The 20,045-nt window shown below is 44.4% G+C and overlaps 1 protein-coding gene across 6 annotated transcripts in view; it reads right to left on the reverse strand.

Moving 5' to 3' along the window:
* carm1 (coactivator-associated arginine methyltransferase 1) overlaps positions 1-20,045 on the reverse strand; it is a 167,508-nt gene that overhangs the window by 95,222 nt on the left and 52,241 nt on the right. For all 6 annotated transcript variants that reach the window (XM_061700023.1, XM_061700026.1, XM_061700022.1 and 3 more), the window contains 3 exons: positions 7,459-7,569; positions 3,666-3,843; positions 3,461-3,551 (listed from right to left, as the gene is read on the reverse strand). In XM_061700023.1, the coding sequence (XP_061556007.1) occupies positions 3,461-3,551; positions 3,666-3,843; positions 7,459-7,569 (380 nt within the window). The remainder of the gene's footprint in view (positions 1-3,460; positions 3,552-3,665; positions 3,844-7,458; positions 7,570-20,045) is intronic.

The following is a 20,045-nucleotide window of genomic DNA, read 5'->3' on the forward strand; positions in this document are numbered from 1 at the left end:
TAGTCAGTGTCCAGACATAAATCTCAGAAAATTTGTGGAAAGAGCTGAAGCTTCGAGTTGCCAAGGTACAGCCTTGAAACCTTAATTTGGCGAGGATCTGCAAAGAGGAATGGTCCAAAATCCCTCCCGAGATGTGTCCAAATCTGGTGATCAACTTCAAGAAACGTCTGACCTCTGTACTGGCCAGCAAGGGGTCCTCCACCAAGTACAAAGTAATGCTTTGATTGAGTGTCAAATACTGATCTCAGTCAATTAATTGCAAAATAATTTGAATCTTTTGTTTTATGTGATTTTCTAGATTTTCTTTTTGATATTCTGTCCCTCCCTGTTAAAAGGACACCCATGCCATATGGAGATTGGCAAACCATTTTGTCTGACAATTTAAAGAAAAATGCATCCAAACTAATTGGTAGAAGCTTCATCATGCAACAAGACAATAACCTCACTGCTTAGACTGGCCAAGTCAATCACCGGACCTTAACCAAATAGCAAATACCTACCATTAAAATTATAGACCTTTCATGTGTTTTTCAGTGGGTAAACGTACAAAATCAGTGAGGGCTCAAAAAATTATTTCCTCCACTGTGTCTCCGTAACGTCTCCGCCGATTTCTTGTCCACAACTTCAAACTGTTTGAAATTTACAGCTTGAAGCTTCTTTTTTGAAGAATTTTCCTAATCATATCAGCCAAAGTGCTGCTTGTTGTCAAGTGAGTGGAGCCTATTGCCGCTGGACAGCAGTCATTTCTCGTTTGGGCTCGCAAGTCAAAGCAAAAACTGTGGGGCAAAAAAGTATTTAGTCAGCCACCAATTGTGCAAGTTCTCCCACTTAAAAAGATGAGAGAGGCCTGTAATTTCCATCATAGGTATACCTCACCTATGAGAGTCAAAATGAGAAAAACAAAATTAAAAATCTAGAAAATCGTCTGATTTTTAAATAATTTATTAGCAAATTATGGTGGAAAATAAGTATTTTGTCACCTACAAACAAGCAAGATTTCTGGCTCTCACAGACCTGTAACTTCCTCTTTAAGAGGCTCCTCTGTCCTCCACTCGTTATCTGTATTAATGACACCTGTTTTGAGTTCATCAGTATAAAAGACACCTGTCCACAACCTCAAACAGTCACACTCCAAACTCCACTATGGTCAAGACCAGAGAGCTGTTAAAGGACACCAGAAATAAAATTGTCGACCTGCAGCAGGCTGGGAAGACTGAATCCGCAATAGGTAAGCAGCTTGGTGTGAAGAAATCAACTGTGGGAGCAATTATTCGAAAATGGAAGCTATACAAGACCACTGATAATCTCCCTTGATCTGGGGCTCCACGCAAGTTCTCACCCCGTGGAGTTAAAATGATCACAAAAAGGGTAAGCAAAAATCCCAGAACCACACAGAGGGACCTAGTGAAGGACCTGCAGAAAGCTGGGACCAAAGTAACAAAGGCTGCCATCAGTAACACACTACGCCGCCAGGGACTCAAATCCTGCAGTGCCAGACGTGTCCCCGTGCTTAAGCCAGTACATGTCCAGGCCCGTCTGAAGTTTGCTAGAGAGCATTTGGATGATCCAGAAGAGGGTTGCGAGAATGTCATATGGTCAGATGAAACCAAAATAGCTTTTTGGTAAAAACTCAACTTGTCGTGTTTGGGGGAGGAAGAATGCTGAGTTGCATCTAAAGAACACCACACCTAATGTGAAGCATGGGGGTGGAAACATCATGCTTTGGGGCTGTTTTTCTTCAAAAGGGACCAGGACGACTGATCCATGTAAAGGACAGAATGAAAGGGGCCATGTATCGTAAGATTTTGAGTGAAAACCTCCTTCCATCAGCAAGGGCATTGAAGATTAAACATAGCTGGGTCTTTCAGCGTGACAATGATCCCAAACACACCACCCGGTTAATGAAGGAGTGGCATCTCAACCCCATAGAAAATCTTTGGAGGGAGTTGAAAGTCGGTGTTGCCCAGCGACAGCCCCAAAACATCACTGCTCTAGAGATCTGCATGGAGGAATGGGACAAAATACCAGCAACAGTGTGTGAAAACCTCGAAGACTTACAGAAAACCGAGACGACAGACAGGGGGGGGGGGGGGGATTGGGTAATTTTTTTGTTTTATCTGTCGATGCACACAGATATCATAGCGCATCCATTATGTTGTTCTTACGATTGAACTTCATGCGCAATGTTTTCTTGTTTTCTTGATATTTCCCCTCTGCTGGCGCAAGTACCAAGTACACATTTATGATATAGGGTTGTCTGTCGATTCAAATTGAACCTAAATTGCCGTACCACCCTCAACAGTGCCATCGTTCACTTTCCTGTTGACAGAAGCTGTTGACAGTATTTGACGAGTATTTGAGTCAGTGCTCAAACCTGGACTGATTGTGTCATGTGAAAATTTGGACTTCAAGGCATTTGACACATAATTGATTACCAAAAATCTGAATTCATAAATTCACTTTGGGCCTATTCGACACGCTTGCAAACACAGCACTAAAATTCGCATTATCATAGTGAAACATAAGAAGAATGTTTTACAAACATGTCCATAATTTTGGATTCTTTATGGAACATTAACTTTTTTGTGCTGACATAAGAAGCATATGAACTCAATTGTGCACATTAGTCATTAGGCCAACATGGTATGAAATGGTGTTTTTCCACATGCGATATACAAACAGTATAATGCCCAAAAAGATTACAAATTACAAGACTTCTCGACAATACCTGACGGTTTATGGTTAAAAAGGGACACAGTGGTCTTGCTGAAAAAAGAGACACAGGGGCCTTCCTGCAATTCTTAACAGATACTGGCATACAGTCAACATTTAAATACAGTATCTTAGCCATGATATTTTACAAGCATTGATGACTGAAGGAGGCGAACTAAATTTCTAAATTTCTAACCCCAAACTTTAGACGAAAAAAAACAAATTATGTTTTTGGGCGGGAGTTGAGCTCTTGTGGTTTTGCATTAAGTGCCACAGTTAATGTGATCAATGTGTGTGTCAATGCTTCGGCTTTTGAGATGGATGGACTTGCATAAAGGCTAGGAAGGAAAAAATTCATACAGTTCAACATTTGATGCTGGCTGAAATGACATTTACTGAAGCACACAGACACTCGTATGAGATGGCGAAGACAAGCAAAATGACGCCAAAAATTTAACTTTGGAGCATACTTTTCACTGAAAGTTTGGGACAGCTTTGGGGCCTTTCAAAGATACCACTATATACTGTATATGAGATAGCAAAAAAGAGCAACAGTGTGACCAAGGCATTTAACTGCTGCTGCTCATTTAAGATGCATGGCTTTCAAAAATAAATGTCAAACACTGGAGGAACATTAACTCTCTTTATATTTTTTTCCAACTTGCTTTTTTAGAACTACCCAGAACGGGTTTGAGCAGTTCAGAATCACCGATCTACATCATTTCTTGCCTCTTTTATTTATCCTCACCAGAAATTGGCTTTTGTGAACTGTTCCATGTACAGCTGCTCATCTGTGAAAGGGGCAAGGTGAACATCCCCAATGGTAGGGAACATTTTACCTAAAAACATAAGCAACAAAGAAGAAACACAAAGTGAATTAGAATTTCACAAACTGATCATATAAAATAAAACAACTGATCCAATCTTACTCTGTGTTTTAAAATCAATTTTACCGTTGGGTTTTAGGAACTTCTTGGCATGCAAGTAGCTCTCCAGCATCCGCTCATTGAAAAGCATGTAGCCCATAGGCTCTGATATGATAATGTCCACTTGTTCAGGGAGCGTCACCTCCTCCACCTTTCCTGGGACAACGATCACATGCTCTCCCAGACGGTTACTGTTAACCAGCACCTGCAAGGTAGCACAGACTGTCACAATACTTTTTTTAGGACGATATACACTATATTGCCAAATGTATTCGCTCACCTGCCTTGACTTGAATTAAAGTGACATCCCACTCCTAATCCATAGGGTTTCAATATGACGTCAGTCCTCCCTTTGCAGCTATAACAGCTTCAACTCTTCTGGGAATGCTGCAAATTTATGACCATTCTTCCAGAAGCACATTTGTGAGGTCACACAGTGATGTTGGACAAGAAGGCCAGGCTCTCAAGTCTCCGCTGTAATTCATCCCAAAGGTGCTCTATCAGGTTGAGGTCAGGACTCTGTGCAGGCCAGTCAAGTGCAGCCACACCAAACTCTCTCATCCATGTCTTTATGGACCTCGCTTTGTCCACTGGTGCACAGCCATGTTAGAAATGGAAGAACTGTTCCCACAACGTTGGGAGCATGGAATTGTCCAAAGCAGTGGCTCCTCCGTTCCAGTGAAAGGTACTCTGTAGGATTCAGCATACCAAGAGCTCGAACAATTCATTTCTCCCAACTTTGTGGGAACAGTTTGGGGATGGCCCCTTCCCGTTCCAACATGACTGTGCACAAAGCAAGGTCCCTCAAGACAATGATGAGAGTTTGGTGTGGATAAACTTGACTGGCATGCAGAGTCCTGACCTCAACTTGACATGGGATGAATTAAAGTGCAGACTGAGAACTAGGCCTTCTTGTCCAACATCACTGCGTGGCCTCACAAATGTGCTTCTGGAAGAATGGCCAAAAATTCCCTCAACACACCCCTGAAACTGGCGGAAAACCTTTTCAGAAGAGTTAAAGCTGTTACAGCTGTAAAAGGTAGACCGATGTCTTATTAAACCCTATTGATTAAGAAAGAAATGTCACTTCAAATCATACACTATATTGCCAAAGATATTCGCTCAACTACCGTGACTCACATAGAATTTTAAGTGATATCCCATTCTAAATCCATATGGTTTAATATGATGTTGGTCTACCTTTTGTAGCTATAGCAGCTTCAACTCTTGTGGGAAGACTTTCAACAAGGTTTAGGAGTGAATTTATGGGAGTTTTTGCACATTCTTAACACCAGGAGCATATTTGTGGGGTCACACACTGATGTTAGATTATAAGGCCTGGCTCAATGTCCACTTGAAATCAACCCAAAGGTGTTGTAGCGGTTCGAAGGCAGGACTCGGTACAAGCCAGTCAAGTTCCTCCAAACCAAATTCTCTCATCCATGTCTTTATGGACCTTATTTTGTGCACCGATGCAAAGACATGCTGGAACAGGAAGGGGTAAAATCCCCAAACTGTTTGACTGTCCAAAATGTCTTTGTATGCTGAAGAATTCAGAGTTCCTTTCACTGGAGCTCAGGGGATAATGTTTTGGACATTTTCAACTTTATAGGAACAGTTTGGAGATGGCCCCTTCCTGTTCCAACATGACTGTGCATTAGTGCACAAAGCAAGGTTCATAAAGACACAGATGAGATTTTTTATTTGGATGAACTTAACTGGCCTGCACAATCCTGACCTCAATTGCAGAGGGTGGACCTATGTCATATTAAACCTTATGGATTAATAATGGGATATCACTTAAATTCATATCTGAGTCAAGGCAGGTGAGCAAATGCTTTTGGAAATATTGCGTTGTCATCTTTTCCTTTCACCTTGAGGGGTCGCCACAACTGGCCATCCTTTTCCATGTATTGGAAATATAGCGGGCGGCACGGTGGGCGACTGGTCGGCACATCTACCTCACAGTTCTGAGGACCGGGGTTCAAATCCCGGCCCCGCCTGTGTGGAGTTTGCATGTTCTCCCCGTGCCTGTGTGGGTTTTCTCCGGGCACTCCAGTTTCCTCCCACATCCCAAAAACATGCATGGTAGGTTGACTGAAGACTCTGAATTGCCTGTAGGTGTGAATTTGAGTGCGAATGGTTGTTTGTATATATGTGCCCTGCAATTGGCTGGCGACCAGTTCGGTGTACCCCGCCTCTCGCCCAAAGATAGCTGGAATAGGCTCCAGCACGCCCGCGACCCCAGTGAGGAGAAGCGGTATGGAAAATGGATGGTTGGATGGAAATATAGCGTATTTCCCCAAATACTATCACGATAAACTACTTTTTTATGCCACTGTCATGACAGAGCAAAATAATTCAAGTACATCTTTTTTATGTGCAATAAAATTTTAATTTCAAAGAATCTTAAACATTGCCATTGAAATGTAGAACAACAAATAAAATATCTTCAGGTTCTGTTCACAAGACTTGAACAAATATTAAATGGTAAATGGACTGCAAATGGACTGTGCTGTATCTACAAGGTCACAGTGCCCAAAGCGCTTTACAAAGCCTCACATTCACCCACTCACACACACGTTCATACAACAATGGGCGGCTGCTGCCATGAAAGCCACCACATCATCTGCAAAAAGCAGAGATGCAATACTGAGGCCACAAAACCAGACCCCCTCTACGCCTCGGCTGTGCCTAGAAATTCTGTCCATAAAAGTTATGAACAGAATCAGTGACAAAAGGCAGCCATGGCGGAGTCCAACCCTCACCGGAAACTAGTCCGACTTACTTCCAGATATGCGGACCAAACTCTGACTCCGGTCGAACAGCCCGTATCAGGGGGTTTCGATACCCCATACTCCCGAAGCATCCCCCACAGGACCCCCCCGAGGGACACGGTCGAACGCCTTCTCCGAGTCCACAAAACACATGTAGACTGGTTGGGCGAACTCCCATGCACCCTCGAGTACTCTGCCAAGGGTGTAGAGCTGGTCCACTGTTCCACAGCCAGGACGAAAACCACACTGCTCCTCCTGAATCTGAGATTCAACTTCCTGACAGACCCTCCTTTCCAGCACCCGTGAATAGACCTTACCAGGCAGGCTGAGGAGTGTGATCCCCCTGTAGTTGGAACACACCCTCCAGGTCCTCCTCCTTAAAAAGGGGGACCACCACCCCAGTCTGCCAGTCCAGAGGCACTGTCCCCGATTTCCACACGATGTTGCAGAGGCGTGTTCACCAGGACAGCCGTATAACATCCAGCGAATCTCATCCACCCCGGGGCCTTGCCACCGAGGAGCTTTTTAACCACCTCGGTGACCTCAACCCCAGAGATAGGAGAGCCCGCCTCAGAGAACCCAGACTCTGCTCGCTCATGGGAAGGTGTGTAGGTGGAACTGAGGAGGTCTTCTAAGTATTCTCCCCACTGGCTCACAATGTCCAGAGTCGAGGTCAGCAGCGCCCCATCCCCACTATACACAGTGTTGATGGTGCACTGTTTCCCCCTCCTGAGACGGCGGATGGTGGATCAGAATTTCCTTGAAGTCGTCCGGAAGTCTTTCTCCGTGGCCTCACCGAACTCCTCCCATGCCCGGGTTTTTGCTTCAGCAACCACCAAAGCTGCATTCCGCTTGTCCACAAAAATTATTATTATATTTTGTTGGGCAACCTTGGACAATCACTGCAATCAAACAATTTTCTAACTTTCAATGAAACTGCACATCTCTCCAGGTTTGAACCATTATTATTCAGTAGATACAATAAATAATTTACTGGTACAACAAATCATCACATTTATATTTTTAATTATTTGAATTTGTACCTCAGCATGCTGAGCCATTGTGCTTGCTTCCACAGCATAGACCTTCTTTGCTCCTGCCTGGGCCGCAAAAAAAGACAGGATCCCAGAGCCACATCCAACATCTAGCACAATCTGGAGAAACAATGAAAACCATTAGCATAGCATAGATGTCTGATGAAAAATTGTGTACACTGGATATACAGTTGTGCTCATAAGTTTACATACCTTGGCAGAATTTATAATTTCTTGGCCATTTTTCAGAGAATATGAACACAAATGGTTAGTGTGTGTTTACTCTTTTTAAATAATAATGACAAGAAAAACTACACAAATGACCCTGATCAAAAGTGTACATACCACAGTTTTTAATAGCATGTATTGCCCCCTTTAACATCAATGACAGCTTGGAGTCTTTTGTGTGAGTTGTGGATGATGCTCTTTATTTTCTCTGATAGTAAAGCTGTCCATTCTTCTTGGCAAAAGACCTCCAGTTCCTGTCAATTCTTGAGCGGTCTTGTATGAACTGCACGCTTGAGATCTCCCCAGTGTGGCTCAATGATACCGAGGTCAGGAGACTGAGATGGCCACTCCAGAACCTTGACTTTATTCTGCTGTAGCCACTGACAGGTAGACTTTGGTTTGTGTTTTGGATCATTATCATGTTGGAATATCAAAGTACGTCCCATGTACAGCTTCCGAGGCTGATGAGTGCAAATTTTCCTCTAGTATTTTTTGATAACATGCTGCATTCATCTTGCCATCAACTTTGATGAAGTTTCCCGTGCCTTTGTAATTCACACAGATCCCCAAAACATCAGCGATCCACCTCCATGTTTCAGAGTAGGACTGGTGTACCTTTTATCATAGTACTTGTTGACTCCTCTATATGTATATATAATGTTTATTATGGTTGTGGACAAAAAGGTAAATTTTGGTCTCATCACTCCAAATGATTTTGTTCTAGAAGTTTTGAGGCTTGTCTCTGTGCTGTTTGGCTTATTGTAAGTGTGATTTTTTTGTGGTATTGGCGTAGTAATGGCTTTCTTCTGGCGACTCGACCATGCAGCCCATTTTTCTTCAAGCGCCTCCTGATTATGCATCTTGAAACATCCACACCACTTTTTTTCCAGAGTTCTGTATTTCAGCTTCAGTCGTCTGTGGGTTTTTCTTTGCATCTCAAACTATTTTCTTGGCCGTTGTACCATAAACCTTTGTTGGTCGACCTGGTTGTGGTTTGATTGCAACAGAATCTCTCATTTTCCACTTCTTAATTAGAGTTTGAACACTACTGGTTGGAATTCTCAGTTCCTTGGATATTTCTTATATCCCTTTCCTGTTTTATACAGTTCAATTACCTTTTCCTCCAGATCTTTTGACAATTGTTTTGCTTTCCCCATGACTCAGAATCCAGAGATGTCAGTCAAGGGTCTGTCAGGAGCCCAGAAACATCACTGAACCTTTATAGACACTGATTACAAGCGGACAGATCACAGGTGTGGATGGTTACCTTTAGTAGCCATTCAAAGCCATTTGTCTCAACTTGTGTGCATATTGTCAGGCCAAAATCTCAAGGGTATGTAAACTTTTGATGAGGGTCATTTGTGTAGTTTCTGTTGTCATTATGATTTAAAAAGAGTAAACAGTTGTTTGATAATAAATGGCTTCACACAAGCACTAACCATGAGTGAAAAAAGTTTGTGTGTTATCATTCATATTCTCTGAAAAATGGCCAAGAAGTCAAATTCTGCCAGGGTATGTAAACTTATGAACACAACTGTAAAACGCCTACACGAGGCACGGGACGATTACACATTGGATGGTATACCGCGTTTTTTTTTTTTTTTTTTTATAACCGCATTTCACGGTTATTCTCACCACTAAAATTGTTCATTACCAGTAATTACTTTTTTTTTTGTGTCTTCAAAGAAAGTGCAGGCAACTACCAATTTGCTGCCAACATCTTGTTATGACTCCCAAACAAGTATAATCGAAAACTACTTCCGCATTTGGCAAACCAGGCAAAAACACTTTCACCTCGCTCGGGTGAATGGGAAAAAGGACCATTTCCGAGCTCCTGTAGGAACTTTAAACATCTACAGTGTCTTTTTTAAAACACTATGTCACCACAGAGCCACCAAACAGAACAATAAACAGTGTTTGGGCTTTGTTCATGTTTTCATGTATAATACCATATTTGCATGAATAAATGATAAATAGATCAATCCTAGTTAAGATCGTTAGAAAAGCATACACAGCGAGTCAGCTATCCTGTGTTCCGCCTCTGTCACGTGACTTTCCGCATACAACAGATTGAGTTCTACGCAGGACATATGATTGATTGCTTGCAGTCAGGACGTTTGTGCAACTCATTGTGAACACGCAGTCACGGAGAGCAACTTGATATTCGGTCTTGTTCCTTGTGTGTGGATATATACATCAATGTCGAAACAATAGAATCAAGACATTGAGAAAAACAGTCGCTTAGCAATAAAAGGTTACTCATAATCTGGTAATGCCTTGTACAATTTTTTTTTTTTTTTTTTTTTTTTTTTTTTTTTTTTACAATTGTGCAAAAAGATGCAGAGTCCTCTTGCAATTAGAGCAATTTGAGTGACTAATATAGCAATAGTCGGGTGCAATGACCATTGTGCAAAGGGCGCCGAGACTTCAAGGAATGTATGCACTTTAAAGTGACGAGTCGTGCGATAATCTTGGACAATGTAAATTGTGCAAATGTTGCAGATACTCATCAGTCAGTGTGCAAATGGTGCAGATGTGACTCTGGCATGAGTGGCCAGTATTGGTCAACAACAGATGTGCAAATAGTGCAGCGTGGCGAGACTACTACAGCGAGTGCACGAGTAATGTATAATTGGCCCGACAGAAATGTGACAACAAACTCCAGACAAAAAATTGGCAGCATGTTGCAATGGAATAAGTTAGCTGTTTAAGAAGTTGATGGCAAAAGGGAAGAAGCTGTTGGAATGTCTGCTGATTTTAGTTTGCATTGTTCAGTAGCGCCTACCTGAGGGAAGGAGCTGGAAGAGCTGGTGACCAGGATGTGGAGGATCTAAGAGGATTTTGCACGCTCTTGTCTTAGTTCTGGCAGCGTGCAAGTCCTCAAGGGTGTGTAGGGGGGTACCAACAATCTTTTCAGCAGTTTTGATTGTCCGTTGCAGTCAGAGTTTGTCCTTTTTTGTACAGCACCAAATCAGACTGTGATAGAAGAACACAGTACTGATTCGATGACCGCTGTTTAGAACTGATTCAACAGCTCCTGTGGCAGGCCGTGCATTCCTCAGAAGCTGTGGGAAGTACATCCTCTGCTGGGCCTTTTTGAGGATGGAGTTGATGTTGATCGCCCACTTCAGGTCCTGAGAGACTGTAATTCCCAGTAACTGAAGGACCCGACGGTTGACACAAGGCAGCTAGGCCGCGTGAGGGGCAGCTGTGGCGAGGGATGCCTCCTGAAGTCCCCAATCATCTCTACAGTCTTGAGCGTGTTCAGCTCCAGGTTGTGTCGGCCGCACCACAGCTCCAACCTCTCCACTTCCTGTCGATATGCAGACTCGTCACCGTCTTTGATGAGGCCAATGACAGTGGTGTCATCTCCAAACTTCAGGAGTTTGACAGCCGGGAGGGTCTAAGTGCAGTCGTTCGTGTAGAGCGAGAAGAGCAGCAGAGAGAGGACACAACCTTGGGGCGCCCCGGTGCCGATGCTGCACGTGGATGAGGTGGCCTCCCCCAGCCTCACATGCTGTGTCCTGCCCGTCAGAAAGCTGTAAATTCACTGGCAGATGGCAAGCGAGACACTGAGCTGGTGAAGCTGGTAGGAAAGGAGTTCAGGTATGATGGTGTTGAACGCAGAGCTGAAGTCCACGAACAGGATCCTCGCGTAGGTCCTTGCGCTGTCGAGGTGTTCTAGGATGAAGTGCAGTCCCATGTTGACTGCATCATCCGGCCACCGGTTTGCTCGGTAGGCAAACTGCAGGGGGTCCAGCAGGGGACCTGTGACGCTCTTGAGGTGCTCCAGCACGACGCGTTCATAGGACTTCATGACTACAGATGTCAAGGCGACAGGCCTGTAGTCATTCAGACCAGAGATTGAAGTTTTTTAGGGGACTGGGATGATGGTGGAGCGTTTGAAACAGGATGGTACTTCGCACAGTTCCAGAGATCTATTGAAGATCTGTGTGAAGACTGGAGCGACTTGTCCGCGCAGACTTTGAGGCAGGATGGGGACACAAGGTCTGGGCCTGCCGCTGTTAATCTTTTGTTGTTTGAAGATGCGTCTCACATCCTGTTCGTGGCTGGTCAACGCAGAAGTCAGAGGTGTTATTGTGGTCGGTGGTGCGGTGGGGTGCGTGTGGGGTGTGAAAGTGTCCTTTTCAAATCTGCAGTAGGTGTTCAAGTCGTCGGCTAGTCTACTATTGTTCTCAGCTTGGGGGGGATCGTCGCTTGGAATTGGTTAGTGATTGTAATGCATGCCAGACTGATATAGAGTCGTTAGCGGTAAACTGTGTTTCCAACTTTGCTCCATAGTTTCTCTTTGCAATGTTAATTTCTTTTGTCAGCTGTATGCATAGTTTATGTAGTGTAATACCCATGCCCGGGAAGCCCAATGGAAGACGACGTGTGAGATCATGTGACTTTGTTGTGTCGTTTGATTGGTGAACTAGACTTAAACGTCACAAGCGCTTAAATTTGCGACAATGCAGAAGTCATAGTCTTGCACACAAAATAGTTGATAAGCAATAATTGAGAAATAAAAGTAGCGAGCGACATTTAGATCATTGTAACGAGTAAAAGTACCGTTACTTCTTAAAAGCAGAAGTGGCGGAAGTGTTTTTTTCTGGTCTCATCAACTTTGTGACTTATCCAAAGCAGGTCCCGAGCGCACAGGCAAAACCTCAGGCCAATGCGCTCGCATATTAGTCCGCCACGGAGTGATATGCACAATTACATTTGTGTGTGGATGATGGATGTGTGGAATGGATCTAGCTGCCAGCGTTCAAGGATGACGAAACAGCCTATGACAACAGCGACGGCTTATTTTTTCTGAAAGGCGAATGATTTGCATATATTTAAACGAGAAAACACAGTTGTGCTCATATTTTTCTGCATACATTTATAAAATGTAAAAGTTTTTTTCCCTTTTCCACAATATCTATGTACAATGCGCACTATTGACTTTTGACAATTTTTGTGGGCCCTGTGTGAAAAAGTAATTCGGGTTGTTGAATCGAATCACAGTTTTGGGTGAATTTTCACTGATCACACCCAAGCCTCCAGACCTGTTCAAAAGACATCACTGAAAAGATCAAGAAATAAAGTAATTGACATCTATCAGTGGGGACTTCAATGCTCATGTGGGCAATGACAGTGAGACCTGGAAGGGCGTGATTGGGAGGAACGGCCCCCCCGATCAGAACCCGAGCGGTGTTCTGTTATTGGACTTCTGTCCTCGTCACGGATTGTCCATAACGAACACCATGTTCAAGCATAGGGGTGTCCACACGTGCACTTGGCACCAGGACACCCTAGGTCGCAGTTCGATGATCGACTTTGTGGTCGTGTCATCGGTCTTGGACACTCGGGTAAAGAGAGGGGCGGAGCTGTCAACTGATCACCACCTGGCGGTGAGTTGGCTCCGATGGTGGGGGAAGATGCCGGTCCGACGTGGCAGGCCCAAACGTATTGTGAGGGTCTGCTGGGAACGTCTGGCGGAATCCCCTGTCAGAAGGAGTTTCAATTCCCACCTCCGACAGAACTTTGCTCATGTTCCGGGGGAGGCGGGGGACATCGAGTGCGAGTGGACCATGTTCCGCGTCTCCATTGCTGAGGCGGCCGACCGGAGCTGTGGCCGTAAGGTGGTTGGTGCCTGTCGTGGCGGCAATCCCCGAACCCGTTGGTGGACACCAATGGTGAGGGATGCCGTCAAGCTGAAGAAGGAGTCCTATCGGGCCTTTTTGGCCTGTGGGACTCCTGAGGCAGCTGATGGGTACCGGCTGGCCAAGCGGAATGCAGCTCTGGTGGTCGCTGAAGCAAAAACTCGGGTATGGGAGGAGTTCGGTGAGGCCATGGAGAGAGACTTCCGGACGGCTTCGAGGAAATTCTGGTCCACCATCCGACGTCTCAGGAGGGGAAAGCAGTGCACCATCAACACTGTATAGTGGGGACGGGGCGCTGCTGACCTCGACTCGGGACGTTGTGAGCCGGTGGGGAGAATACTTCGAAGACCTCCTCAATTCCACCGACACGCCTTCCCATGAGGGAGCAGAGTCTGGGTTCTCTGAGGCGGGCTCTCCTATCTCTGGGGTTGAGGTCACCGAGGTGGTTAAAAAGCTCCTCGGTGGCAGGGCCCCAGGGGGTGGATGAGATTTGCCCGGAGTTCCTCAAGGCTCTGGATGTTGTAGGGTTGTCCTGGTTGACACGCCTCTGCAACATCGCGTGGACATCGGGGACAGTGCCTCTGGATTGCAGCAATGACTCAAGATGTTGAGGTTCGCTCTCAGAGTTACCAGGTTGGATAAAATTAGAAATGAGCTCATCAGAGGGACAGCCAAGATTCGATGATTTGAAGACAAAGTTAGAGAGAGCAGACTTTGATGGTTTGGACATGTCCAGAGGAGAAATAGTAAGTATATTGGTAGAAGTATGATGAGGATGGAGCTGCCAGGCAAGAGCGCTAGAGGAAGACCAAAGAGATGGTTGATGGATGTCGTGAGGGAAGACATGAGGGCAGTTGGTGTTCGAGAGGAGGATGCAGGAGATATGATTTATCCGATTATCCGTTACATTGAACCACTTTTTTTTAGGCCATGTGCACCCACCCATATTACCGTACAGTACAAAATTGATTTGTAGGGTTTTTTTCGTGGCCTAAAACGCCCAGTACAGTACAAAGTTATTGCAAATAAATATTTTTAAAAACTTTGTGAAAGATTTAAATTTTCACATTTTATCCAAACTTACCAGGCATGGTCATGGCTACATTGTTGATGTACAGTACTCATCATAGGCGAGTCACTTTCATGAGCCACGAGGAATTAATGTGCTTGCTAGTTCCAAATCCGTTGTAAAAGGCTAACTGCTTGACAAAAAAAACTGTCACTGTACCGAAAATAGCATGTTCCTGACTCCAAAGACTTGTGTTTTGTACTCCTCAAAATTAACGCCGCAGCCATACTGCTCTCTCAAAAAATATAACCGTCGTCACATGGCCGTCACATCAATGCCCCTCATTCAACATGGCGGCCACATAGACACGGGAGGCACGTCTTTTGGAATTGGATCTCGTCATACTGGATATCTGTGACCTGGAAATACGTCAGTCCCATTCTCTGCCTGCATTGCGCCACAGCAAGAGTAAACAAGTGTTCAATTCTGGAACTAACAGAAAGGGTATATACAGTGGAGCAAAAAAATTATTTCGTCAGCCACCAAATGTGTAAGTTCTTCCATTTAAAAAGATGAGAGAGGCCTGTAATTTTCATCACAGAGGTATACAAAATGAGGAAAAAAAATGTTTTTCAAAGAATCCATCCATCCATCCATTTTCTACCGCTTATCCGGGTCGGGTCGCGGGGGCAGTAGCTTTAGCAGGGACGCCAAGACTTCCCTCTCCCCAGCCACTTCATCCAGCTCTTCCGAGGGGATCCCGAGGCGTTCCCAGGCCAGCCAAAGGACGTAGTCTCTCCAGTGTGTCCTGGGTCGTCCCCGGGGTCTCCTTCCGGTGGGACGTGGCCGGAACACCTCACCAGGGAGGCGTCCGGGAGGCATCCGAATCAGATGCCCCAGCCACCTCATCTGGCTCCTCTCGATGTGGAGGAGCAGCGACTCTACTCTGAGATCCTCCCGGATGACCGAGCTTCTCACCCTATCTCTAAGGGAGAGCCCAGACACCCTGCGGAGGAAACTAATTTCGGCCGCTTGTATCCGGGATCTTGTTCTTTCGGTTACGACCCACAGCTCGTTACCATAGGTGAGGGTAGGAACGTAGATCGACCGGTAAATTGAGAGCTTCGCCTTTCGGTTTAGCTCCTTCTTTACCACAACGGACCGATACAAAGTCCGCATCACTGCAGAAGCTGCACCGATCCGCCTGTCGATCTCCCGTTCCATTCTTCCCTCACTCGTGAAGAAGACCCTAAGATACTTGAACTCCTCCACTTGGGGCAGGATCTCATCCCCGACCTGTAGAGGGCATGCCACCCTTTTCCGACTGAGGACCATTTTTAAAGAATTTATTCGCAAATTATGGTGGAAAATAACTATTTGGTCAATAACAAATGTTCATATCTATACTTTGTTATCTACCCTTTGTTGACAATGACAGAGGTCAAACGTTTTCTGTAAGTCCACAAGGTTTTTACACACTGTTGCTGGTATTTTGGCCCATTCCTCCATGCAGATCACCTCTCGGGCAGTGATGTTTTGGGGCTGTTGCTGGGCAACACAGACTTTCATCTCGCTCCAAAGATTTTCTATGGGGTTGAGATCTGGAGATTGGCTAGGCCAATCCAGGACCTTGAAATGCTTCTTACGAAACCACTCCTTCATTAACCGGGTGGTGTGTTTGGGATCATTGTCATGCTGAAAGACCTAGCCACGTTTCATTTTCAATGTCTTTGCTGATGGAAGGAGGTTTTCACTCAAAATCTCACGATACATGGCCCCATTCATTGTTTCCTTTACATTGATCAGTCTTCCTGGTCCCTTTGCAGAAAAACAGCCCCGAAGCATGATGTTTCCACCCCCATGCTTCACAGGGTAGGTATGGTGTTCTTTGGATGCAACTCAGCATTCTTTCGCCCCCAAATACGACAAGTTGAGTTTTTACCAAAACATTCTATTTTGGTTTCATCTGACCATATGACATTCTCGCAATCCTCTTCTGGATCATCCAAATGCTCTCTCGCAAACTTAAGACGGGCCTGGACACGTACTGGTTTAAGCAGGGGGACACGTCTGGCACTGCAGGATTTGAGTCCCTGGGGGCGCAGTGTGTTACTGATGCTAGCCTTTGTTCCCAGTTCTTTGCAGCTCAGTCACTAGGTCCCCCCGTGTGGTTCTGGGATTTTTGCTCACCGTTCTTGTGATCATTTTGACCCCACTGGGTGAGATCTTGCGTGGAGCCCCAGATCAAGGGAGATTATAAGTGGTCTTTTATGTCTTCCATTTTCTAGTAATTGCTCCCACAATTGATTTCTTCACACAAAGCTGCTTACCTATTACAGATTCAGTCTTCCCAGCCTGGTGCAGGTCTACAATTTTGTTTCTGGTGTCCTTTGACAGCTCTTTGGTGTTGGCCATAGTGGATTTTGGAGTGTGACTGTTTGAGGTTGTGGACAGGCGTCTTTTATACTGATAACAGGTTCAAAAAGGGACCCTTAGTACAGGTAACGAGTGGAGGACAGAGGAGACTCTTAAAGACGTTAAGGTCTGTGAGAGCCAGAAATATTGCTTGTCTGTCGGTGACCCAATACTTATTTTCCACCATAATTTGCTAATAAATTCTTTAAAAAAAAAATCAGACTGTGATTTTCTGGATTTTTTTTCGAATTTTGTCTCTTAGGTGAGGTATACCTATGATGAAAATTACAGACCGCTCTAGTCTTTTTGAGTGGGAGAACTTGCACAATTGGCTAACTAAATACTTTTTTGCCCCACTGTATTTTAACAAAGACACACTTTTTTTTGCCGCCACTGTTGGCCACAAGCACGTATTCGTATGCGTTCTTCGTTGGTTTTCGCTGCTTCTTCGTTGGTTTTCGCCACTTTCTTATTCAGTGTCGGCAGATTGTAGGCATCGAAACTAAGAACTGAAAATTTGAATTTGAACGATTCCGGGAGAATCGGAATGTTAGTCCTGGTTCGAATCAGGTCTCGATTCTCAATGCCCAACTCTAGTTACAGTACATTTTGGATTTCATTGGATTTAATTCATTTCATTGAATCACAAACTCCAGATTTTTATTTTCTATATTGAAGCGCAGTGTTAATGTTCAAACCATGCCTATGTCTACTGTGGCTAAAAAAAATGTGAAATATACTTTTTTAGGAATAAAATGCCATGTTTTTTATGAACACTTGGGCACGCTACACTATTTTAATGCTGGTTATTATGGTTGTACTTGGGGTTCCAAGTATTTTTTGAGGTAGTATTGGAGTAGGTAAAATGTTCGAGAAGCACTGGCCTAGAAGCTCTTGAATACAAAGAGTTTAGAGCCAGATACAGTATTTTACAGACATACAGTAAGAGCCTGTCCATGAACCCACTGCTTAGAAGAATTACCATTTCATCAGCTTCCCCCTTGGAGACGCTTCCTGGCTGTCACTGTCCTGTCACTGCCTGTTCCTCCTCTTTGCTGCCATTCCACCTGCTTTTCAGGCACAGCTGACTCTGGACTATGGGGAACACTTTAAGAGGCGGTGGCAGCTGTATTACGAACATATCTGGGATTTTTCTACATGGATTGGTAAATATGCCTCTCTTCGGAAGCGGCATGGAGCTCACACACGCATGCAGTGTTTCTGCTTCCTCGAGATTCATTTCACAGTGTACTGCTCGCATGGCGGGGAAAATTGATCATCTGAAGTCAGTGTGTTCAAGCTTCTAAGTAACGTGATTGGACCAGCCAAGTGTCATTTACACAAAACAATGGTGTGAAAAAGTGTTAGCCCCCTTCCTGATTTGTTAATTTTTTGCATGTTTGTCACACTTACATGTTTCAGATCATCAAACAATTTTTGATTGTAGTCAAAGACAAAACAAGTAAACACAAAATGCTGTTTTTAATATTTTTTTATTATTAAGGGAGAAAAACATGCAATGCCCTGTGTGAAAAAGTGATTGCCCCCAAACCTAATAACTGGTTGGGCCACCCTTAGCAGCAACAACTGCAATCAAGCATTTGAATCTCTTATAGCGCTGTGGAGGACTTTTGGCCCACTTATCTTTGCTGAATTGTTGTAATTCAGCCAAATTGAAGGATTTTTGAGAATGAAAAGCCTTTTTTAAGGTCATGCCAGAGCATCTTAATAGGATTCAGGTCAGGACTTTGACTAGGCAACTCCAAAGTCTTGCCATTTGGACTTACTAGTGTGTTTTGGATCATTGTCCTGCTGCAGAACCCAAGGTCGTTTCAGCTTGAGGTCACGAACAGATGGCCGGTAATTCTCCTTCAGGGTTTTTTGGTAGACAGCAGAATTAATGGTTCCATTTATTACAGCAAGTGTACCAGGTCCTGAAGCTGCAAAAAAGCCCCAGACCATCACACTTCCACCACCATTTTTACTGTTGGTATGGTGTGTTCTTTCTCTGAAATGCGGTGTTACTTTTACACCAGATATACACACACCATCCAAAAAGTTCAACTTTTGTCTCGTCAGACCACAGAGTATTTTCCCAAAAGACTTCATCAAGATGTCTTCTGACAAAATTGAGACAAGCCTTCATGTTCTTTTTGCTCAGCAGTGGTTTTCGTCTTGGAATTCTGCCATGCAAGCCATTTTTGTCAAGTCTCTTGCTTATGGTGGAGTTATGAACATTGACCTTAACTGAGGCAAGTGAGCCCTGCAGTTCTTTGGATGTTGTTGTGGTTGGGTCTTTTGTGACCACTTGGATGAGTCGTCGCTGCGCTCTTGGGGTAATTTTGTTTCGTGGGTCACTCCTGGGAAGGTTCACCACTGTTCTGTTTTCACCATTTGTGGATAAAGGCTCTCACTGTGGTTCGCTGGAGTACCAAAAATAAATATGAGGACACCTACCAACCAGCAATAATTCTGGCTCTCATAGACATTTTAGTTCATCTTTAAGAAGCTCTTCTATTCTCCACACGTTTGCATTAATGGCACCTGTTTTAACTCCATCTGTATAAAAGACACTTCTCCACACCCTCAAAGGTGTGCAGTTCTGCACAAGGCTGGGATGAGCTACTCTGCAATAGGGAAGCAGCTTGGTGTGAAGAGATCAACTGTTGGCATAATTATTAAATGATGGAAGAAATACAAGATGATTGACAATCTCCCTCAACCTGGGACTCAATGCAAAATCTCACCTTATGGGTATTAATTCTCTTGACAATGCTGAGGAATCAGCCCAAAACTACGCAGTGGGACTTGGTCAATGACCCGAAGAGAGCTGGGACCACAATCATGTTACCATTAGTAAGACTATGTCATCATGGATTCAAATCCTGCAGGGCCCAAAAGGTCCCCCTGCTTGAGCCAGCACATGTCCAGGCCAGTCTAAAGTTTACCAGTGACCGTCTGGATGATCCAGAGGAGGATTGGGAGAAATTCATGTGGTCAGATGAGACAAAAATAGAACTTTATGGTATAAACTCCACTCGCTATGTTTAGAGGAAGAGGAATAATGACTGGCATTCCAAGAACACCACACCTACTGTGAGGGATGGGGTGGAAACATCATGCTTTGGGCTGCTTTTCTGCAAAGGGGAGAGGACGGCTGATCCATAATAAGGCGAGGATGAATGGAGCCATGTATTGTGAGATTTTGGGCAAAAACCTCCTTCCCTCCGTAAGAGCATTGAAGATGGAACGTAGATGGGTCTTCCAGCATGACAATGAACACAAACACACAG

The sequence above is a fragment of the Phycodurus eques genome, chromosome 16 (genome assembly GCF_024500275.1).
Source record: "Phycodurus eques isolate BA_2022a chromosome 16, UOR_Pequ_1.1, whole genome shotgun sequence".
Classification (NCBI taxonomy): Eukaryota; Metazoa; Chordata; class Actinopteri; order Syngnathiformes; family Syngnathidae; genus Phycodurus; species Phycodurus eques.